Source organism: Pipistrellus hanaki (genome assembly GCF_964339955.1).
Source record: "Pipistrellus hanaki genome assembly, chromosome: 8".
Lineage (NCBI taxonomy): Eukaryota > Metazoa > Chordata > Mammalia > Chiroptera > Vespertilionidae > Pipistrellus > Pipistrellus hanaki.
In genome coordinates, this window is record NC_140510.1 from 50,855,712 (window position 1) to 50,881,180 (window position 25,469).

At 39.1% G+C, this 25,469-nt stretch overlaps 1 protein-coding gene across 4 annotated transcripts in view; it reads right to left on the bottom strand.

The window, feature by feature from the left end:
* CCDC141 (coiled-coil domain containing 141) overlaps window positions 1–22,817 on the bottom strand; it is a 165,203-nt gene extending 142,386 nt beyond the window's left edge. For 3 of the 4 annotated variants that reach the window (XM_084892563.1, XM_084892562.1, XM_084892561.1), the window contains exons 1-2: window positions 15,030–15,569; window positions 12,313–12,435 (exon numbers count right to left, since the gene is read on the bottom strand). In XM_084892563.1, coding sequence (XP_084748689.1) covers window positions 12,313–12,435; window positions 15,030–15,131 — 225 coding nt within the window. In that variant the 5' untranslated portion in view covers window positions 15,132–15,569. Of the gene's footprint in view, window positions 1–12,312; window positions 12,436–15,029; window positions 15,570–20,681; window positions 20,768–22,360; window positions 22,434–22,603 lie in introns of those variants that run through there. The other variant, XM_084892560.1, reaches the window with a different exon arrangement.
* Window positions 22,818–25,469: the final 2,652 nt, after the last annotated feature.

The window sequence follows — 25,469 nt, forward strand, 5'->3', positions numbered from 1 at the left end:
GTTCAAGGTTACCTTAAATGCCACCTTCTCCATGAAACAACTCCAGTAACTAATTTATCTTTTCCCCTGAACTTGCCTTAGTACTTTTACTACCAATGTCTTTCATCTGGGAACTTACTTAGTAATTAATCATCTAGGGCACATATGTCAAACACAAGGCCCGCGGGCCAAATCCAGCCCGCCAGGCCTTGCAATGTGGCCCGCACCGCGCTGTCATCACTGCACTCCGCTGTCAGTTTATGACATTGTCAGTTTATGACTGTTCAGTAAACCATTCGGCCAGCGATTTAGGCTGGATTTTAGATTTTGGCCCCTTCTCTGATTGAGTTCGACACCCCTAATCTAGGGCTTACTATTGTGATTTCACTGTTATTTAATTTCCTCATGGGCCTACCAGGGTCATTTACCCCCTATGTTGTTATACATTATAAATTTCTGAAGGCCAAAAATGTCTCTTACATTTGTTTTGTGTCTTCCCACTCCCCAGTGCCAAGCATGGAACCAGGAACACAGCAGGCAGGGGATCCAGCCTAGGAGAGCAGAGTTACCCTGAAGCTATCATGACTTGGTCCCTGAAATCCTGTAAGATCTAGACTATCATGCTGATCAGAAATCATTGAGTGATCCTTTCCATCAGATAAGGAGTGGATTTCACCTTCTTGTGACTCTCACGAATAAGTGGGATGTGACAGTACAGCTAAGAGTTGAAGGGCGTTTTAGTGTGCTGAGCACTGGCATGGCACAGAGGCACACTGCTGGAGTTGGGGTCCCAGTTCCTCTGCTGGCACCTGACATGTGTGTGCATTAATCCTCATTTGTTAAATGGGGATTAAAGATAATAGCAGCTAACTATCATTTAGCACTTTGTGTGAAACCCAGTTCGAAATTTTTTAAGTATTCTAACTCATTGAATCCTCTCACCCCATTTTATTTTTATTATTACCCATTTATTATCATCCCATTTTACAGGTGAAGAAACGGAGACAGAGGGAGGAGTGCCTTTGCTAGAACTGTACACCTAAACAGCAACACTGGGATTCATATCCAGGCAGACAGAACTTACTGGCTCAACTTCCACTGTGCATTGTCTCTCATAAAATTGGCCTGACATGGTTATTTTCAGGATTAAGCAAATTCACACATTTAAATTTTAAAAAGTGGTTGACATGTAGCAATCACTCAATGAAAGTCCATTGTATTATGTTAATACATATGTCATGATGTAGGCTCCAAAACTCTTACAACTAAAATTTACTCAGGTAATACCTTAAAATGTGCCAGCACAATCTCTGCCCAGAGGGAAGCTTACACTCTTAGGAGAACTACCGTAGGTACAGAGAAAAAAAATATTAAGTAAGTCAATTATAAAAGCATCACTAACTGATGACTAAGAGCCCATTAGAGCTGCAGGGGGCAAGTGTGGATTGTCCTGGCTCTACCCGGAGTCTTATCTCTCAGGGCTCTAGGTAGCTTCTTTGAATCCACAGCTAAACGAGTTAAATATGCTGCACTTGAATAAGCACCGTATCAGAGTGTGCAACTGTGCTTATATAATGAGGTGCTGATTGAGAAGCCCAGTGGAGACAAATGGAGAGAGATGGGGCCAAAGCTCAGGGAACATTTCCCAGAGGAGAGGGACGCAGCATCCCAAAACTCGGACATCAATAATTCACTCAGCAACGTATCCTCCAGCTCAGTTAAAAGAAGAATAATGACATAAATCAGAAAAACTAATAGTATGAATAATTTACCAGTTCCACCATGTTCTCTTAGGAGCCCAAATGTTCTATACATTAATAATTAAGTCTTCTTAAAACCCTCAGAACTGTTGTGAGCAAGAAGAGTGAGATAAGCTAATACCATAAAATCATTGCTAGTTCATTTTTTTTTTTTTACCTATTTTTATTTTGCATGTTTATTTTGTTACTACATAGACATGAAAGATTCCTACAATTAAGTAATGGATATAAGTGGTAATTCGTTCATTCATTTATTCATTCATTCTACAGACATTTATTGAACAGATTAGAGGTCCAGTGTACGACATTCGTGCACTGGGGGACGGAGGGGTCCCTCAGCCTAGCCTGCCCCCTCTCACAGTCCGGGACCCCTTGGAGTATGTCTGCCTGCCGGCTTAGGCCTGCTCCCCACCCTTCCTCCTGCCTAAGCCGGCAGGAGGACATACCCTGAGCGGCCCTTAGTGCTGCTGCGGAGGTGAAAGAGGCTCCCACCACCGCCACAGTGCTCACCAGCCATGAGCCCAGCTTCTGCTGAGTGGTGCTCCCCCTGTGGGAGCACACTGACCACCAGGGCACAGCTCCTGTATCGAGCGTCTGCCCCCTGGTGTTCAGTGTGCGTTATAGTGACCAGTTGTTCTGCTGTTTGGTTTATTTGCATATTAGCCTTTTATTATATAGGATAATCCAAGCACAGTGCTAGGCCCTAGGGATAGAGACATAATTTTTATGCCAGCCAGATGAGAACTACCTTCACAATCTAATGCAGGAGATGAAAATGAAACACATATGGGCTTTCTGTGAGACAGATAGAGTAGATAGAGATAGGCTAAGCACTACAGGGGCAACTCAGAAGCGGACCAGGCAGTAGCATATATGGGGAGCATCAGAAAGGTTCAGAGACTAACAGTAACTTCTTCACCGTCAAATCTAAAGGCAGATTCCTAAGCAGCAGGCGTTTGAGGAATCTGCCTTTAGATGTCTTGGCATCTTCTTTTCTATAAACTTTGTGATGAATCCCTGAATATTTTTGCCTCTAACTTCCCATGTCCCTTTCTTTCCCAAATCCATGATGGCCCTTTTGTTCAAGTCTCTTAATGTGGTTTTTTGTTGTTGTTAATCCTCACCCAGGATATGTTTTCCTACTGATTTTTAGAGAGAGTGGAAGGGAGGGGGGGGAGACAGAGAGAGAAAAACATGTGAAAGAGACACATTGATTGGTTGCCTCCCACAAATGCCCCAATTGGGGCTGGGGATTGAGCCTATGACTGAAGTATAGGTGCCTGCCCTTGACTGGAATCAAACTGAGCCCCTTCAGTCTGCAGGCTGCCACTCTAATCACGGAGCAAACCGGCTAGAGCTTAATGTGGTTCTTTAATGGTAATCGTTTCTTTCGGTTTGGGCCAGAGCTTCTTATTTCTTACTGTGCATCACAATTACTGCAAAGAGCTTTAAAAAATGTACAGATGGCCCAGCCTTCCCCTGACCCTTTGGTTTAGGGTCTGAACATATGAGTCCTGTGTTTTCTTTTCAAGCTCCCAGGGGATTCCCAGGCCAGCCAGGAGAACTACCTTCTTTCCTCTGAGTGTTCCAAGTGGAGAGCGTTCATTTTCATATGATTCCCTCTCATTGGGGTCCTGAACTGCCTATAGTTCTGGGCCTAGAAGCAGCATCAGCTTGAGAACCCTGGAGCAGGAAGTCAGCATCCCAGACTCTCTACCCATTATAAATGAGGTCAGTTCTACAGCCGCCACTTGATCTCAAAGCTACATCACATTCCTCTTGTCCTTGGTCACTTGTGTAGGACCGTCAGGTCTTCTATCCTCATTTAAATCCTCTCACTGCACCCCTTCCTTCCAAACTTCACAACTGTATTTTACGAAAATACAGATTGATAGTAAACAAACACTTCACTAATTCTCACACTCCACTACTTAAAAGAAAGTTGCTCACTTTCCCTAACCCATCCTAACAAAAGCTACTTTCTCAATTAGCATCACTCTCTTGCTTCAGTCAAATTTATTAGAGGAATGGATGATCAAAGAACAACAAATTAATTACATATAAAGTTATTAATGAAATAATACTTCCAGAATCCACAACCAGACAACTCACCATTTAATTACTACCTTCTGCTGCCAGCTTTTCAAATTCTATTAATACAAAGTATTTTTTCATTATTAAAAATGTTCATGTAATTAATTTGTTTTAAATAAATTACTTTTTAAAGTAATATTAATTGCAATAATACCAAACATTTGCACAAATATATTTGCACACATATTTTTTATAAATATTACACTAGGAAAAATATTTCTACTCCTGAGACAGTGTCTAATAACACCACTTAACATATTAATTGCCTTCAAAATTTTTCTATTAGAAATATTTTGGCTTAGTTTCTTTCATTTCTTATTCCTGAAAAAAATTTCATCCATAATTGTCCTTTTCAAGTCCTACATAAATTTGCTTGGTTATAGGCAGACTTATTCTGAGCTAAAAATAAATAAATAAACAAATTCTATTTTTATTTCCTGAAGATTTAGTCTTCTTTATTTTTTAAATCTGCTAATGTTCAATATGGTAGCCACTAGCTATTTGAAATGTGGCCAGTTCAAATTGCAAAATGCTATAAAGTACATACTGCATTTTAAAGAGTTAATACAAAAATTAAAAATATCTCAATCATTTTTATAATGATTACATGTAAAATGATATATTTTAGATATATTGGGTGTATTAGGGGTAAATTAAACATATGTTAATTCATTTATTTTTGTTTTTAATCTTGCTATTGGATGAGCTTGGGTAATTTGTGGGTTTTAAAGAATTGGTTCATTTTGCCGAAGCCGGTTTGGCTCAGTGGTGGAGCGTCGGTCTGCGGACTGAAAGGTCCCTGGTTCGATTCCGGTCAAGGGCATGTATTATACATTGGTTGTGGGCACATCCCCGATGGGGGGTGTGCAGGAGGCAGCTGGTCGATGTTTCTCTCTCATCGACATTTCTAGCTCTCTATCTCTCTCCCTTCCTCTCTGTAAAAAAAAAAATCAATAAAATATACTTTAAAAAAAAAAAAAGAATTGGTTCATTTCATCTAACTTGTTCAATTTATCTGTATAGAGTTATTAATAGTTTTCCATATTCTATTTTTAATGAGGTTTATATAATATTTTTAATAGGATATATAGTGATGCCCCAATTTTTCATACCTAATACTACCAATTTTTGTCTTCTCTCATTTTCCCTTTCTCAGCTTTGACTAAAGGCTTATCAATTTTATTGATCTTTTCATTTTTCTGTTGTCAATTTTATTGGTTTCTGCTTTTCTCTCTCTTTTTTTTTTTTCTCCATTCTGCTTGCTTTGGTTTTAATTTTTTCTTATTTTTCTAGTTGCTTAGAGTTGAAACTTAGATTGTTGACTTGAGGAAGTTATGCTTTTCTAATGTAAGTACTTAATGCTCTGAAATTTATATGGGGCTATTATAAAATTTAAAATTACATGTGACTTGCATTTGTGGTTTGCATATATTTCTATTTATTGCTGCTTTGAGAAGTATAATACATTAGCAAAGTATCTTCTTTCCAACACATTAATAAATGTTTAATAGAAAATGGGTTCAGTGAATCAAAGAATGTCAGGCTCTCAGAAAGCTGTCAGCACTAGCCTTGGGTGATTTGGGTTTCTCTAGTCCTAATTATGAAAAAACTTGGGATATGTTTTGAGCTGAAACTTTTTTTAAAAAAAGGCAGGCCACATGGGGCCAGTTTATTGCAGTTAACTACATAACTCTCTATATTTTTTGTCTATTTTTTCATAAAGAAAATTAAAACACACAAACCCAATGGGGAGCATTTAAATTTTAAAAAGATCACATCCTATGAAATGAAATTTCAGAGTTTGTGGTTCTTGAGTTCCCAGAATACTGAATAATTGGGATTTTTTAAAAGAAAATTAGATCCACATCTGTATAATCTAAGTTAAGAAGCTGAAGGCTAAGACAGCTCTCTCACCTGCTCTGTCTTCTCATTTCCCTGGCTTGATCAATATAATTTGTACCATGGAGCAGGGTCCTGGGGCTTTAGTTCCTCACTTTCCTGTGCCCTTCCCACCACAATATCTGTGGGACCAGGCAGTTGGGAGAAGAGGGGGGAGAAAAAAGCAATGTGAATTCCTCACAAGCTCTGACATTATCGTTCCTCTGGTCAGACAGAGGTTTTCCTCTCTCAGGTTTAGTCACCTGCTTAGCTGCCTCCACTTCACCATCATGGCTCCCTTCAGGGGACTGCCTGGGTTGAAGCAAAGAGAATAGAAACACAAAAAGCAAAGCCAGAGGCAAGGTATCTATTCCCTTTATAGTCCATGGAATTCCTCTTTCTACTGACCAGACCTGAAGAGAAGAGTTTAGTGGAGCTTTTTCTGTCCACATCTGGTATGTTCCTCAGGCGGCCAACTTGCCATTGAATCCCTTCACCATTGAATCCAAGTTGGGCAACATTGGAGAGAGAAAAAAACAACACTGCTGGCTGGCTGGTATCTGGAATTCAGATCTCTCTCCCTAATCTGCCTGCTCGCCTCTACTTTTCAGTGTCCTTAGCAAACACATTCTGTCAGGGTTTGTACTGGCATTTATTTTAGTGTGTGTGTGTTTTTTTCCTGGGTTTTTTTTTTTTTTTTTTTTTTGTCTTTGTTTGTTTTTATATGTTTGCATTTAATGGAGACTGGGTGGAAGGTTTTAAGCCATCTTGCTTAAAACTGGAACCAGTATTCAATTTTAAGACAATTTTTTTAAAGACAAAAATTCTAATCTCACTCAAATCCCTTGACCTCAGTATGTGGTAGGAGGGAAATGGAGTTAGGTAATTTGGAGGACAGATCTAACCACGGAACCCAAATAAATTTGCCTTATCCTCATGAGGACTGATAATTAGATGAATTTGTTATGAGAATTATATAGCCATGTCACTTGAAAATCTCTTGAGATTGACACATTAATCCATTAAAAGATATCTAAGACAAAGTCTACAGTTTGGAAAAGATAGGTTCTGCTCAAGATAATCAGGTAGGTGTCACAGCATACTTCAAACAAACAGAACCAAGCAAAAAATTTGCTTCTTTACCACTTAAGTGTAACACACACGTATGTCTTTTCTGGGGCAGAAAGAACAATTGCCTTTTGGATAGAATGCAAGAGGTATATTTTTATCCTAGGCTTTAATCTAGCTCAGCAGTATTGAAGACTGCTATCAACAAAATAATTTAACAAACAAAACAGAAACAGAGGTATGGCTACCTAGGACAGACTGACAGCTTAGGGGGCTGGGTGAAAAACGGTGAAGAGATTAAGATATATGACACATAAACACAGGCAACAGTATGGTGACAGCTACAGGGAAAAGAGGGGAAGGAGAGATGGAAGAGGATAAAGGGGGGATAAATGGGCATGGAAACGGACTTGACCTTGGATAGTGAACACACAATGCAGTTTGCAGATGATGTTTTATTGAGTTGTACTCTTGAAACCTGTATATTTTTATTAAGCAATGTCACACCAATAAATTCAATTTAAAAGAAGAATGGGAGTGAAGGTGAGTGGGTCCTATGTAACCTTCTTCCCCCAGCCACCCTCATATATATTTCTTGAACTGTCAGTCAAATCTCAGACCAAGACCTTTTGTCATAACTAGTAAGATTTATGGGTTCTACTTTCAGTTTTAAAAAAAGGTTTATGAATTTATAATTTAAAGAAAATTTATTTTCTAAATAGATAATATCTTGGAAGCTATAGGCCTATGAGCTCAAAAATGCTAATTGAGATCTGAACTTTTAACCCAAAATATCTGCTCCTATTACTACTAAGGCTGGCCTGGAGGATGGGGTTGATTTTTACTTTCTACTTATTCCTCCCTAAAGTCTAGTGCTTGGGACCTGCCTGTGGAGTGTTAGGTCAGAGGTGCCCTGGGTGAGTGGAATTGTGGACTGCTTCTACAGAAGCAGAAAGAGTAGAAAACTATAGCCCATGGGTGTTCAGGGTCTGCCTGAGCCCTGAGTCTGGCTTCCCATAGTGGCCACTTCTTCCCCTGGTCTCACTGATCAGGTAGCACAGCCCCCTCACTCCTTCAGGGAAGAGAAAGGGAGGAGAAGAGATGTGTGAAAGCATCTTCCGCAACATTTCTGAGAGAGCAGGATCTTCTAACTTGTGGATCTATAGGAAAGCAGGGATAGAGAGAAGATAGATCTCCTATATGAAGCAAATATTTAGGGTAAAACACTGCTATGACACAGAAAATGTAAAAATGGATTATTCCTCTTCTAATACTGTTCTAAGGGGTTCTATCACATTCACAATACCCATACCATACAATTTTCTCTAATAGGTAAGTTCAAGTCATACAGCTTTATTTTATTAAAAGACATTCTTAAAAGACATTATTGAGAAAGTGAAAAGACAACTTACAGAATGGGGGGAAATACTGGTTAAGCCTACATCTGACAAGAGAATAATATATATATCCAAAAGTTATAAAGAACTCTTACAACAACTCTTACAACTTGCCGGGACCGATTTGGCTTAGTGGATAGAGCGTTGGACTGCGGACTGAAAGGTCCCAGGTTCAATTCCGGTCAAGGGCATGTACCTTGGTTGCGGGCACATCCCCAGTAGGGAGTGTGCAAGAGGCAGCTGATCGATGATTCTCTCTCATTGATTTTTCTCTCTATCCCTCTCTCTTCCTCACTGTGAAAAATCAATAAAATATATATATATTTAAAAAAAGAACTCTTACAACTCAACAATATAAAAAAGACTGAACAACAACCCGATTGAAAACTGTGCAAAGGACTTATATAGACATTTCTACAAAAAAGATATACAATTGTCCAATAAGCACAGAAAAATATGCTTAACATCATTAGTCATTAAGGAATTACAAATCAAACCACCCTGAGATACTATTTCACACCTAGAAGGATGGCTATAATAAAAACAAACAAACCTCAGAATATAATAAGTCTTGGAAAGGATATGAATAAATTGAAACACTTGTATATTGCTGATAGAAATGTAATATGATACAGCTGCTGTGAAAACCATTTTGGTGTTTTCCCAAATAGGTAAGCAGAGAAATGCCATATCACCCTGCAATTCCATTCATAGGTATATAACACAAAGAATTAAAAACAGGTACACAAACTGATAGTTGTATGCTAATGTTTACTGTAGCATTTTACAACAGCTGAAAAGTGGAAACAACTCAGGTGTCCATCAGCAAAAGATGGATAAACAACTGTGGTATATGTTCACACTTTGGAATGTCATTCATTCATTAAAAAGGAATGAAGTTCTGAAATATGCTACAACATGGATGAACCTTGAAAACATCATAATCTAAGTGAAATAAGCCAGACACACACACACACACACACACACACAGTATTATATGATTCCATTAAGCTAAAGTATTTTAAATAAACAAAGTCATAGAGGCAGAAAGTACATTAGAGATTACTAGGGAAGGGAGGAATGGAAGTCATTGCTTATTAAGTTCAAAGTGTTTGAGGTAATGAAAGAGTTTGGGTAATAGATGGTAATGATTTTTGTACACAATTGTGAATGTAATTAATGCTACTGCATTGTACACTTAAGAATGGTTGAAATGGAAAATTTTGTATTATATATACAGGGTATCCCAAAAACATGTATACACACTTTAACAGCTGATAGCAGACTAAGCTTTGAACAGGGAAATTCATCCTAAAATGCTACTGGAAATTTGAAAAAGCGGTTGATATACAAACACTGCCTTTATATTTATCCAAAGTGTATATAATTTTGGGAGAACTCAGGGTGTCCCCAAAAATGTATACACAATTTAATAGCTGATAACCCACTTAATCTTTACCCCTTTTTAGGTTTAACTGATTTGATACAATGGGTGAAGCCAGACTAAGCTTTGAACAAAGAAAGTTAATCTACTAGACTTTTATGATGGGGGTACATAAAAATAAAGTTTACGGTACAAAACCAGCAACAGCCGACGAATTGAGGACACACAAATACCGAAGGAAATGATTCTTGGTATTTCTAATTCAATTGCTTTGCGTTATCAGTAGCACCTGGACCAGAATAGCCATCAGTTTGAAAACAGGTATTGACCAAAAAATTATTCATCTCTGTAGATTCTTTTAAATTTTGAAAAGAAACTGTATGTTAACAAACAATGGCTCTATAATCATTTAAAGTGGGTATACATTTCTAGGAACATCCTATATTTTAGCACAGTAAAAATTTTAAACAGTGAATTCTTAGTAAAAACTCCAGTTTATAACCACACTATTCCTTATATAAAGCAAGTTTTAGTAAGACATTTATCTTTACTACCATATGGTTACTACCATTTCTAGCTACGTAACCAGAAATAGGACAAAAATAAGCATTCATTGGGTCAGAGATTTCGTCAGAATCAGAGAACCAAGAGATGTGTTAGTCAAGTCAGAGGTGAGATATTTAGTGTTTTATATTCGAAAGGGTCATTTTCCACTGAAAGTCACATTATCTACAAATACACATAACTGTAAACACACATATTCATATATCTACAAAAGTGCCAGAGGCTTTCTTGGTTCTATTATAGTTGCAATTCCTCTGATGAGGAAGAACATTCTCAACATCATCCCTGAGGTATTTCCAACTCCTCTTTCCCTCCTTGAATCTCCTGAGAATGCGATGTCCTAGTGGCCACAGGCAGATCTTCTTTACCTGGCTTACCTCTCCCTCTTCTCTTTCCCAAATTCCTTCTTTCTCATTATAAATAACTCAAGTATGGTTTGGGAATTTAGGTACCCTTGGGAGTTAATACTTTTCGCACGTTATTATACTTTCCCCACTGAATATTTTTTTCTCTGAATACTCCACTGGATTTAAGTACACCACTGGAAGGGAAATAAGATCTCTGGGGTATAGACAGACATTACCAACATTAGAACACTGATAAAAATTCATTGTTTCCAGAATTTTCCCCTTTAGTCTAAATAACTAGGGTTTGAGATGATCTTTCAATGGAAAGTAGAAAATAGCTTTTCTATCATGTTGAACATGCAAATTATATCAATATATTAATTATTAAAGAACAATTATACCATCTTTTCAAAAGGCAACAGGCAGTTCCATACATCATTGCATTTCTCGCCCCAAATTTCCTTTTCAGTTGTTTGAAGATAACTATTATTACAGTAATAGAATTATTCAAATGCAGATCAGATCTGCCTCTAAATCTAGGAAGTGAGAATAAATTCCAGCCAAAATGTTCAAAGAAGCCAGTAACATTAAAATACTAAGAACACTGAGCATCTAGTCCTCCTGGGCCTCTGAATCAAATCTCTTTGATCTTGGGACAGCATTCACTTGCCTGTGATGGTTATTACTCAAAGGGCTGGCTGCAGCCCAGAGTTCCATCCTCAGAAACCACTTGGGGCCTAATGCTTTACCTGTCACTGTCTTAAAATTCTTAATAATTTTAGCTTTGAATTTGTATTTTATGAGAGAAGTCCACAGGGACAACTGGGAAAGAAGTGTAGGATCAGAGCCTCAGGGCACATGTGGTCCTGCCCCCTGGGGATAGCCTCTATGCTATCCTGCCTGCTTCCCTGCCCCTGCTTAGTGACCTCTGCCATCTACCCTGGGTCAAGACACAGCTCTGGAAGAACAGGGGTCAAGTCCACACCCTGTGCACTGAACCAGGGCCTAGGCCCTGTGCCTGGGAGTCTGTACTCACCCCACACATACCCTCATGCCTGAAGGAGCTAGACATTAATTCATATATATATATATGTATATATATATATATATATATATATATATGTATATGTATATATATATATGTATATGTATATATATATATATATATATTCAAACAAACAAAAATACCATTAATAGTCAAGAAAAGTTTTACCCTGATTTTTGAACAGAGAGCCCAAATTTTCATTCTGTACTAGGCCTTCCAGATGATAAAGCTGGCCCTGATTAGATACCTTATCTAGACATTACCAGCCCATATTACTTTTAGATTCTTAAAATTACCACAAAACATGTGAAATAATGTATCTGATTTTACTAAAAGTATTATTTAATATCAAGAAATCTTAATATTAAACACTAAATCAGATATTTTTAATAGTTCAACAGAAGGGAAACAAGCTCTATATTATTCCTGCCAGCAGGTGTCATTAACAATAGAAAGTCTGGACCTGTTGATGTGACCTGACAGTTTAATGTATGAAATGGAAAAGTGATGGAATTTTTTTTTTCACTGAGGCAGCCAGGAAAAAAAATTACTTATTTCTCCACAGTAAAAATATTATTTCTTCATATTTTCTATCACATTGGGAAAGCTTTAAAAAATCTCATTACTTCTCTCCTCTGTTGATGTTTGCTCATAAGTAACTAGAGTGTTTTCTAGGACCTACAGGGCAATGTGTTAAAGCAGACAGTGATGGCAGGGGGATCCAGAGAACGTATAAGATGTGGGTTTTTATTGCTGTGCACAGTGTATCTATGTCACAGCTTAGAGTCTTTCTTACCTTGAGCTTGGCCAAAAGAAGTTCATGATCATGAAGGAGTTTTTTGGTTTCATCTTGACTGCTACCAATTTCTAAAATATTGGGCTGTGACTCAGCGAGCTGAAGTTGTACCCATTTGCCACACTAAAAATAAAAATGAAATGAAAAGCATTATTAGTTCCTCTTGTTCTTTCCCCTTCACCCTTCTCCTTTTTCTGTTATGTTTCCAGTTATTCTATGAACACTTTATTCTTTCCATAGAGATGGGCATTAATAATTGAAATATAGCAGGTCTAATATAAATCCATGCCTTACCTTTTCTTTTTTTAATTCTTAAGATAAATGATTTCCTCTTGGCATGCTGTATTTAAATTTAACATTCCCAAATGAGGAACACATACAATAGATTGTATATTATTGAATATTACAAAATTACAAAACAATGTACATTCTCTCACTCTCAAAAGTGCTTTCCATAGAAATAGTGATATTCCACTCGGGCAAGTAGAATGCAAACTTCACCAGAAGGGGAAGGTTTTGTAAATGCAATTTTGGCTGATCAGTGTTACACTGACCTTACTGGTTTAACCAGAAAGATAAGCAGCAGATGAAACAACTGATTTGCATCTTATTTCAAAGTTAAAGCATAATCTTTTCCAACTTTTGGTGTTGGGTAGTCAATAAAGTATGTAAGAAAGCGTCTATCAACTCAGATACATGTGACAACTGCCATTTGAAAGCAGCAGACTTGCTTTCCACACTCAGGACTCTCACTGCTCTAAGCACAACTGCTCATTGCAGTTCCTGAGGAACTGTTTCTCTAAGGAGCAACAACTGAGTAAGCAACAGGTACCATGAGCAGGCACATGCTCGTGGCTAGGTGAACTGCTGAAGAGAAATGAGAAAAACGCATGTCTATTCTAGGTAATTAGTACCAGATAGAAACAGGAGGCCCATATACAGTGAGTGCCCAGAATATTATGATCTCTGAACACACAATAATCTGGCTACTCAGTGTATATATGTGTATATTAGAGGCCTGGTGCATGAATTCGTGCATGGGTGGGGTCCAGCCAGCCTGGCCAGGGGGAGGGGGCATGGGCGGTTGGCCAGCCTGCCTGCTGGTCGGACTCCTGGTCAAGGGGACAATTTGAGTATGAGCCTCTTATTATATAGGATACACGCTGAGTGGCCAGATTATTATGCATTCAGAGATCATAATAATCTGGCCACTCAATGTAGATCAGATGTAGGCACTTCTTTCCTTTTAGATGGACTTTGCATTTTGAATAAGTTGGGGTTTGTTTTATATGGGATGGCAGTGAGCTTAAGGAGCTGAGGAGAGGAGACAAACGAATGTTCTTAGAAACACAGTTTGTTTAAATTAAGAATTTTCAGCGTGATTTTAGAGACTTTTTTTTTTCTTACTGTGAATCTATTTCTGATTCTCCTATAATTTATTCTATGTGCATTATTCCTTATCCTGCTCTAAGATATAGTTCATATTTGAGGGAATGTTAACTTTCTTTTAAATGGTGAGTTTGCCTCTTTTCCTTCATTGCTGAAATTTGCAGATACTCAGAGCATCACAAAATCACATGCAAATGATCAATTTATGCTTCAGGCTTTTTCCCACGTCCACACATTGCCTTTGAAGAGACAAGAGGGTGAGGGAAGCGGCAGAGGCCCTGCTTATGTAGGGCCACGTCTCCGCAGCCCAGGACACAGCCCAGCCAGGACACGTGGCCTTCAGTGCCCAAGCGCCCATCCTTCTGCTCAATGTCAAGGGCTGCTTCCTGCTATCCCTTCCACATGAACATAAAAGTCACAGAATTCAGTGAAATTAACCGGCCTTGCTGTGCATCCATGCACTAACAAAAGGCCAGAAAGTCACTCGATGAAGCTTGACAGGATCTGAAAGTAACCGGCTGGTAAGCGCCAGCCTGTCTGCCCGACTCCCTTCATTAAACACTGAATTCCTTGGGTGGTGAATTGTCTAGACCCAAATATTCCACTTCATAGGGTTCTGCAGGCCATTTCCATAGGAAAGAAGATCACAGTCATCGTCTTCAACCTACAGATGTGCTGTCATCTTTGCAAATGGACAAATGGCTTGGCATAAAACATAAGCCCCCAGTGGCTTCAACTTCCTGCTGTCAAGAGCCAATCTGACACATGCCCCCTGTACCTTCCCTGGCAGGGTCTCCACTCCCTCAGCAGTGCGACAAGGATTTACCCGTGCCTTTCCCGTGTCACCACCAGAGCTGAGGAGGGCACGAGTCAGAGCCCCTTGGTGGAGTCCTCTGGGTCCCATCCTGCCCGACACAGGGCCACCCCCCATCTTTGAGGCTCTCCCCTTCCCTCCTCCAGCACACCCCTCTCAAAAACCACCCGCCTTTCATAGGCCCGCTTGCCTCTTCAGCCTGGCTAACATGAATTTGTAATCACCCACGCCTTGCCTTTAAAAAAAAAAAAACAGACTGAAAATAGACGGCTTGTTTTGTTTTGCACCAAGCTGCTGTCCATGCTTCCTCACTCACTGAAAGAGAAACTGTGGTCCCTGGCTGAAGCTTCACAGAGGTTTCTCCTCGCTGCCGCTTTAAGAAAGCAGCAAGATGTGCTTGCTGGGTTATCTCCTCTGTGCCGGGCACTGCTGATTGTGTGGAATGTTCTTCGGGATTATCAGCACACAGCCAGCCGCCCACAGCCACACGGGGAAAAGAAAGTTGTCAGCTTACCTTTATGACGGCGATAACGATTTTAGAGTCCCCAGCCTGCACGGCCACTGAGCTGACGGTGGTGGTGGAAAACTCCACTCCAGGGCTCCCCGGGCTGGACATGGTCCTCTCGATGCCGCTCACACTCCGGGCTGCCTCTGGACAGATGTGCGTCTGCTGGTCATTTCAGAAGGCAACCTCCGGGGTTACTTGGATTCATTCAGGGGAAGAGCTCAGCTCCCACTGATTGCTCTGCCAGAAGCAGAGAACAGGAGGTTAAAAATAGACAACCCCATTGAGTTTATCACGAGAGAGAGAGGAGAGAAAGAGAGAGAGAGGAGAAGGGGAGAGAATCGCCACACCCCTAGTATGGTAACACTAAGTGCCTGTTATTTTTGCCATTATCTTAAATGCAGAGGGCAGTTTCTAGCTCCCTTCCTATCAGCTGATGTTTGATAGCAAATGGAAAAAAAAAAAAAGTTACATCCTGACAATCCAAGTTAGTTTTGCCATTGAATCTGTCTAGCTATAGTGGACTTTGAAACCAGCTAGTCATTGACTGCAATATCAAACTTTTTAAGACTTTTGAAGACTCTTTTAGACAAAAAAAAAAAAAAAAAAAAGCTTCTAAAATGCACTTTAAAAATAAGTTCTGGTATTTGTTTTGGGATTAAGCAAGCCATAAAACTGCTTGAAATATATCTTTTTAGATTAATCTACTTTTCTAAAACTTACTGCCCTTTGTCAAATAAAGTTTATATGGGGTAGTTACATTTTCTCATAGCTTCCGATGTGTTAGGAGCATTTAAAAAATATTTCAACAAGCATTTATCAGTAGACACCTACCATCTCAGGATTTATTTGTGACTACTGTACTCCACTGAACAGCACTTTTAAACTCAGTTATCACAAATACTAAGAAGTAATACACTTTGCTGTTACTTTTTAATTGCAGCAAGAATGTTTTTGTTTAATTAAAGTTTAACACTATGTGTATTTTTCTACAATAAAATAAAAAATAACATTCTACTGCAGGTTTTATTTTTATTCTCCCTCCACTGCCTGAGCCGGAGAATTATAGACAGCTTCGAATCAGAGCCCAAGACTGGCAGATTAATCCTATTGCTAGAAACTCAGTGTGGGTCACAAGTTGCCGGTGGTATTAAACAGCAGCTGTTGGACCCCTCGTCAAAGAACAGCTGAAAATAACACTGACGTGTGGGTTAGAGGTCAGTTACACACACATCAGAGATACTGACTCCACCGGAGCCATCGGAAATCTCTGGGACAGCGCCAGAACGGAGGAGAGAGCTATAAACAGAGTTAAAGGAGTCCACCCTCCTTTTAAACACTTAACTCCGTTTGAAAGCACATTCAGGTTCAGGGCCAATGCTCAAAAGACTGAGTCAGCACCATGGCTTTGTTCTGCTAAGGTTCACGATAATATTATGGAGCTAAGGGGGAAAGTCAATAATATGTTTCGGTGTTCAGCAATCGTTTTTGTTTCCCCGAGTATGTCCAGGCTGTCCCAGTTATGTAGCCATGACCCAGAGCCCTGCTCTCCAATCAGGTCTTGGACTCCCTGAATGCTCCCTGATGCCACGAAGGGAGCATTTGGAGCAAGCTGAGACCCTATGCCAAGACGCCACGGTGTAGAAAAGATGGTCAATGGTATTGTTTTATGGGAGGGATGGCGGACCTGCAGGGAAACAGCCTGACCTCTCTGTTGAGGCTGCCTCCACGCTGCAGGCAAGCACCTTCTGCTTGAGCAAATCCTTGGTCCAAGCAAACCAAAGCAAACTGAACGAAACTACTTTTCAGCGAATCGCCCTCAAGAGAAAAACCAGGAGCTGACGACTGTGCCACACCCTAACCTAAAATGCCCCAAGCGGCATTGCTTAAGGCACTGTGTACATTGCCAATCAGAAGAGCAAACAGTGACCCACACCCAAAATACACGGTGTTCCTTTCACCCAAAGTTAATCCTATTGTTAGAAACTCAGTGTGTACCGCAAGTTGCAGAAAGGCCCTCAGGAGGCAAAGGGAATGTTGACAGAGAGCTGCAAAGAGCTTGGCTAGGAAAAGAGTGGTTCTGTCCACAGAGCCCCACTTAAGGTGGATGATTGTGTCAAAGGCGTGGAGGGCAGCGTGGAATGTGTGGACTTGCAGGAGTGTTTTTTTAAATCCTCATCCTAGGATATGTTCTCTGATTTTTTAGAGAGCGGAGAAGAGAGAGCAACCAAGACCATATGGGGGAATTGAACCTGCAAACATTGGGTGTACAGAACAACACTCCAAGCAGCTGAGCCACATAGGCCAGGGCTGGAATCACTTTTTTTCTCCTCCCTTGTTTTCTATTTTTATCCTCTTCAGCGTTTTAGTCCCCTCTGCCCTCCTTCCTGGAGTTCTGTTGAGCAGACCTCTCCATCCACATTAACTCATGTAGAACCTTGTTCTATGTTCTTCATCTGGCATAATACTGAACTATAAATTACATTATTAACTCCGGTAACCAAATTGGAGAATAGTTAGTATAAAATATATTGTTCTAAAGAAATCAGTACACACTAGATGTTTCTTTAAAGCTTTTTAAGTTAGTTTGTTTATACTCTGCCTCCTCCCCCATCATCATTAAAAAAAAAAAAAAAAAAAAAAAAAAACCCTCCAGAAAACAAAACAAAACAGAAAACCTTATAGGCGGTCTCATATCCTTTGAAGTTTATAGAGGATCTTGCAGAGGATATTATGCCTTCTCTGATTATCCCTCTGGGAAATGCCTGCTTTTATACCCACTGAATGTTAGTGAAATATCGTCCATGGGGAATCAAAAAGCTATAAATGGATTCTGTTGAGTTGCAAATAGCACTTTTTGCCTCATTTTTTTGTTGTGGCAAAATACACAAAACAAAAAATTTACCATCTTAACTATTTTTAAGTGTATGGCTCAGCGATGTTAAAAACACTCATAACATTGTGCAATCAACACCAACATCCATCTCCATAAATCTTAATCTTGTAAAACTGAAACTTTATACTATGAAACAGTAATTCTCCATGGCTCCCTCTCCCAAATTCCTGTCAACCACCATTCGACTTTCTGTCTCTATGATTTTGACTACTCTTAAGTATTTCATGTAAGTGGAATCACACAGTAGGTATCTTTTTTGCAGCTGGCTTTTTTCACTCACTATAATGTCCTCATGGTTCATCCATGTTGTAACATATGTCCAAATTTCTTTCCCTCTCAAAGCTTAATAACATCCCATTGTATGTATATACTGCTTTTTAATCCTTGCAGACTGCCTCACAGGGTAATTGTAGAGATTAAAAGAGTTTCTTCTTTCACACAAAGTGCTTAGAGAAGGACCCCTCATTTAGCAAGGGCTATATTTGGAGTATGGTACTAGGCGCTTATAACTATTGGGTGGCTGATTGAATCATATTAGTCATACAGAAAAAAATACAGTTTTAGTACAACTCATCCATTCAGTATTTATGTATGCAACTAGTAGTTATTGAACATTTGCTACATACTGGGCACTTACAGCATGTAGTACAGCAGTGCATTAGTATTACAGTATGCAGTACAGCAGTATATTAGTACAGCAGTGAGTAAAGCAGGTCCCTACCCTTGAAAGGTGATGACAATTCCAGTGAGAAAAGACACACCACAAACAAAGACATAAATAACCAAGATAAAAATCCACTGTAATAACAGCTAAGGGAAAAACAAGTCATGGCAGTTTAAGGAGATGGAATGTAAGGTTACATTCAGAATTTGCCAGAGAAATCAGGGGGTGCTTTCAGGGTATCTATTGGAATACAGAGGCTAACACGCATAATAAACTAAGGATGATTATAAAACAATAACAACAAATAAATTACACAATATGGCAAAGGCAATGGGTTAGGGGCTCTGAAGTTAGACTGACTTAACCTCTTTGTGCCTCAGTTTCTTTATTGCAAATTGTGGATAATGGGAACACCAACATCACGTAGGGTTTCTGTGAGGATTAAGTAAGATAGTATTTGTAAAACACTTAAAATAATGCCTGGCATTCAAGTGATGTTCTGATAGTTAAATATTATTATTTATAAGATAATAAATCTATTACAGGTTTTCCTAAAACTAATACTATCAAAAAATTTGAAATACAATTTTAAAGTTAAGTTGACCTAAAACATGGTGGGCTACTTAAATGGATTAAATATATTAGAAAGACATAAAATATGCATTACCTGAGAGGAGATAATCTCACAATAATCAGATGGTAAAAACATCTCTGGAAGTCATCATTTTCTTCTAGAGTACCATCTTTACCATTCACTTTAGCCAAAATGTTCCCTAACTCATTCTTTATATCTTGTAACATTCCTCCTGGCACCTCTCTGATCTTAGTAAAGACATTCATTTGCCTGTGAGGGTCATGGCCCTTGTGGAATACAAGCATTCTCAGTTGCCATCTGTCAGTAAACTGAAGCTGCTCTTTCCTCTTAAAACAGCCCATTCTAGCCAACAAGTTATTTCCATTGCAGGAATTCATTTGTTCATTCATCAAGTATGATTAAATACCTACTAAGTGTCAGACACTGTCCTAGATGCCAGGCACATATCAATAAACAAAAAAAAGTTTATCCACTGATAGAGCTTGTTTTATGGTGGCAGAAACATAACTAATTAGAAAACAACAATATATTGCTGTTGTTGTTGTTGTTGTTGTTTTCTAATTAGTTATGTCAGGATGCAATGAGTGTTATAAAGAAAAACAATGCGGGGCAAGAGAGTAAGTAAAAAAGGGAAGAAGAATACTATCTTAGGAAGGAGTCAGGAAAGGTCTTCAGAATAGATGAGATTTGAGTAAAGACCAGGATTAAGTTGAAAAGAGCAAGATACAGCGATATCTCAGGGAAAACATTCCAAGTGGCTGGGGCATGCTGTTATATTTTAAAAGTATCCAGGAGGTCGATGTGGCTGGAGCTAAGTGAGGACTGAGAGAAGAGAGGACACTGATAGAACATGAGTCTGAGGTGATCCTGGCTAGGGCCTTCTAGGGGCCGTCCTGAATTGCTTGGGATAACCATGGTTTACACCTGTTGTCCTGGTGTAATTACTCTTACGGCCTCTTTCACTGGCAAAATAGTCCAATTTGAATGATAAATTAGGTGGTAACCCTGTTCGTAAGCCAAAGTAAGGACTCTGGATTTCATTCTGAGTTAGATAGGTCATCATTGCATTGTCTTCATACAAGGAATGACATCATTTGACCAAATGTTATTAAAGAAACTCTGTGGAGAAGAGACTGCAGGAGTCAAGAATGAAAGCAGGAATGCAAGTGCACCCAAACCACAAACGCCAACACAATGCTTCATTGGAATGTTTCTCCATGGACACTTAGACTTTACTTAAGAAGAATAACATATCCAAAATACCATGGCTCCTTGTAAAGTTTTCATCTCACAAATTTCCTTATAAACATGTTTAATGACAAAAATCCTTAGTTTCCCCATAAACTCTGGAAGAATAATTAAAAAGCAATGTATATACCCAGCAAACTTCCCTTTGATAAGTGGTAAAGAAAACAAAAACAAAACTTAGACAATTTCAAAGAATACTTAGCTTTGGTTAAAGATCAAAGATCACTGGATTTATTATAATTTTAAGCAGTGACTTACCAAAAATGATGTGTGAAATTATATCAATATTTGTTCAATTATTAACAACATCTTTTCTTGAAGGCTCTCTATTTGCAATGTGTGATCTGGAAAACATAAGATATATGTGTAGACTTTAGTTTAAAAAAAAAAAAAGAAAAAAAAAGCAAACATGGCAATTACTGATTGGGGAAAAGTCCTTTCTGAATGGGAGAACTATATATTAAAAAATATATATATATTTTTTTAAATCACTGAAAAGCTTTCATGTACAAAGGTTATTTTAAAAATTATAGCTCACAAGACTTTGTATCTGTGTTGAGCTTAGGCTCTAACATAGCAGGGTTCTCTTGCTGATATAACTCCTCTGGACATTATGAAGTGTCCTGAGAGTTACCCCTGAGAAAACAGGGCCATTCTATGAGAAGACAGGAATCTCAGTCAAGTTGACTTTGACTTTGGAAAATTACATTTTCTTTCTTTTCCCTTAGTGTTGCTCCACTCCAGTTGGGGCTGAGAATTTCCATCCCAGAGTATCCCCAGGGAGGGCCCTGGAGCAGCAGTAGTCCCAGCGCCTGGGAAGCCAGCAGTGACACTGAGGTTGAGCTGTCACTTCTCCAAGTAGCTACAATTTTTGTCATGGAAGAAAAAATACTATAAAACTCAAGGACATAAACTTGGGGTATGCTATCCAGGACAGTAATACCCATGAATTCTAAATTAAATAAAGGTGTGTGTTTTTAATGAAACACAAAGACATAAAGAAATTAATATATATGTATATATTTGTATAATAACATACATATGCATGTAGATTCATGTTATACTATCTAAGAAAAGAGTAATATGCAAATTTACCACCCTTCCAACACACAAGATGGCTGTCCCTGTGTGGTCAAAGATGGCTGTCCCCATGTGGACACAACATGACCACCACAAGATGGCCATCAGGGGAGGGCAGTTAGGGGTGACCAGGCTGGCAGAGGAGGGCTATTGGGGGGAACAGGTCTGCAGAGGAGGGAAGTTGGGAGGGGGACCAGGCCTGCAGAGGAGAGAAGTTGGGGGCAACCCAGGCCTGCAGGCGAGGGCAGTTGGAGGGACCAGGCCTGTAGGGGAGGGCAGGTAGGGGTGACCAGGCCTGCAGGGGAGGGCAGTTAGCAATCTGGCTGGCAGGGGAGCGGTTAAGCATCAATCAGGCTGGCAGGGGAGTGGTTAGGGTCGATCAGGCAGGCAGGCAGACAAGTGGTTAGGAGCCAGCAGTCCTGGATTCTGAGAGAGATGTTCAACTGCCTGGTGGGACCAGGCCTAAATGGGCAGTTGAACATCCCTTGATGGGTCCCAGATTGGAGAGGGTACAGGCTGGGCTTAAGGACACACCCCTCCCCATGAATGAATTTCATGCACCAGGCCTCTAATATAAAAGGCTCTTTTAAGTAGTGCTATCTTGCACTTTCTCAGTTTTTTGAGGGTGATGTTTCATTATTTACTGACAGTTTATTGGCATTAGTTTAACAACAAAGCCATGATTTAGCAGAATTCAGCTGCAGGTTATAGTTTTTAAAACGTAACTGAGCTTCTAAACATTTACTGTCTAGCTTTTGAAACCCACATCATCATTTCAAGTAAGAATGCCTCATGCTAGTGCCCACACAGAAGTCCCTTGCTTTGGGAATCTTCCTTTTTGTTAATACATCACTCACCCAAGTCGTAGAATCCACATGAAAGACAATGATTGCTGGGAACATCCGGAAGGATAAAAGAAGTTACTGACACCTGCAGGAAAAAAGATATTCATATACTAGGGCTTTCAGGAAAAACAGGAAACAAGATGAGAGAAACTCACAGAAACCTGGAAATTAAAAATGGAAACAAATGTAGCAGGCCCCACCCTACACAGCTCAAACCACCATCATAAGCAAACTGGTTTCCTATCATAAACCCACCCTCATAAAGGAAGGGCTTCAAAAGCAGTCTGTTTATTTTGTTTAGATTCCACTCAGGCATGTCCCTGCCTTAAGCTACCGCTGATAGCATCTCTCCAAATGTTTGCTGAGCTCCCTCTGAGCACAGGCCCTGATTTTCTCAGCACCATCCTCACCACATCTCTTCAGATTTATAAAACGTGTAACCACTTCATCTGGTTGGGCTCTCAGCAGCTTTGTGCTGCAGTCAGGGGAGGACTATTATTGCCGTCATCTGAGTTGGAGAACTGAGACAACAGAAATGAAGTGGCTTATTCAAGTTTACGAAGCAAGTGAGCCAAGAACTCATCCACTTCCCTCTGGGTCTCTTGCTCCAGTGTCACAGGGAGGAAGTTCTTCCAGCCTCATGTTAGATCAATATTTATACAGATGTCTGTGCACACCTGCCGCGCAGCTAGTCCACGGGGTTGAGCGCTTGCTGGACCAAGCTTGCCGAATCAGAACCCTACACCAAGCACCCTTCTGAGGCCACAGAAAGAAGTACAAAAGTCGTTGTTGTTCTCAGTTTTCCCCACTAGAAAACTAAGGGAAAAATACACGCGAAACACTCTGACAAGAAAATGTATAACATAGGAAATATACCGAGCTAAAATGTCGTGGAAATGGGAAGAACCCTCCTAAAGAATTTCCCTTTTTTATTTTTTTTTATTAAATTATTATCTGTCTACATATTTTAACATTGCCCCCCCCCCCCCCTCCCATACATACCCTCCCTCCCCAGAGTTTTGTGTCCATTGGTTGTACTTACATGCATGTATACAAGTCCTTGGGTTGATCTCTTATCTCAGCAATCATAATAGAGAAGTTTTGTGCATGGATATAAATCAATATTACAATAAAACTGCTTTGGGTTGTCATTGCTCTTCTTCCTGTTTCTTGTTTTGCTTAAAATAAAATCTCATTATTAAGGATTTATCATTTAAAAGGATGGAAATCAGTCCTTCCAATAACATTCCCTATAGGATTGTTTAGTGATTTGTATAGCCATGTGTATGATTTATACCTTGATATTTGTTTTTCCTATACTTCAAACATGTAATGAAAGCATCTGCCATTCAAATAACTGTTTAAAACCTATTTTATGTAATTTTAACTTCTCAGATTTCTAATTCTATTTTCATAATTTCCCCATTTTTTGCAGAGGTAAGTTTAGATATAAATAATTAAAATAAGATGTGATTTTTAAAAATTTTTTAATTTCCATATATTTCACTGGTAAATTTAAAAAAAAAATTCTACAGGGAAAGGAAATAGCTATATTTAACATTCATTTTGAATCACAGTATGTTGAATTTTTAGTCTATATTTTCCATTTCATTAAATTGCTAATAGTATATCATGGACTGAATTGTGTTGTACTATTAAATAGGTTTTTAAAGGTATTTTGGGAAAATATTTAAATCTCTATGGAGATGTTTGAGAATACTTTGAGATAGCAAAATTTTAGACTTAAAATATTAGTATTCCTAATTTTTATCAGCCTTATCTATATGAATTATAGGCTAAGTGGCTCTCCATATGTCCAACCGACTGACCAACTGGTACATATGATGTTCACTTGCAATTTAAAAATAAACATTGACTTGTGCATGCATGATACATATGAAGTTCTCACTGGCGCCAATCACACACGTTTTAATTTTATAATACTGTATTATTATACTATTTTGACATGTAATTTTTTGCAGTAATTACCACAGAAATCTTTCTTCTAATTAATTTTCTTTCAATGTGCATGAATCTGTGCACTGCACCACTATTTGAGATATAATTGACATATACCACTATGTAAATTTAAGATGTGTGTGTTGATACACGCAGATATTGTAAAATGATGACCACTGTAGCATTTGCTGGCACCTCATCACGTCACACAATGGCCACTTATTTTTTGCAGTGAGAATATTTAAGATCTACTTTTAGAAACTTTCAAGTATATAATACAGTATTGTTTATTATTACTGAAAGGGTTAAAGAGAATAAAACGGGGGCAGAGAAAACTTATTGTGCTTCACAAAGCTTGCAGCCTGAGCTCAGTGGTTATCTATATCTTAGATAACCACTAGACATCTGGCACCAGGAGGAACCAAGAACAGACAGGACCTGTCAGTCAAGCTCTGTACATCAGCAGAACTGCTTAGCACCAGCAGAAGCTGATAAAAACCTGCCTCTCCCTTCAGTCACCGCTGGTTCTATTTTTGGACTCAGTCCACCTGCACCCAGGTGCCTGAAATAAAAGTTCTATTGACACATTATGGCCTCGTGTCATAGGTGCATAACCCCACCCCCTCCAAACCTTTCAGTTACTATGTTGTGTATTAGATCCCAGAATGTATATTCTAACAGGAAATTTGTATGCTTTGAGCAACCAGCATCTCCCCATTGTCCCAATCTCCCAGCCCCTGGTAACCACCTTTCTATTCTCTGTTTCTATAAGTTTGGCTTTTTGCAGATTCCACATATTAGAGATACCATATTTGTCTTTCTCTATCTGATTTATTTCACTTAGCAATAAATATGGGAGTGCAGATATGTCTTGCAGACCCTGCTTTCTTTTTCTTTGGATATATACCTAAAATGTGAAGGCTGGATCATTTGGTAGTTCTAGTTTTAATTTTTTGAGGATCCACCATATTGTTTTCCATAGTGGCTACATCAATTTACATTCCCAGCCACAGTGCACAAGGATTCCCTGTTCTCTACATCTTTTGTCTTTCTGATGATAGCTAAATCTGGCAGGTGTGAGGTGTTATCTCACTGTGGTTTTCATTTGCATCGCCCTGATGATTAGCGATGTCAAGCATCTTTTCATGTACCTGTTAACCAT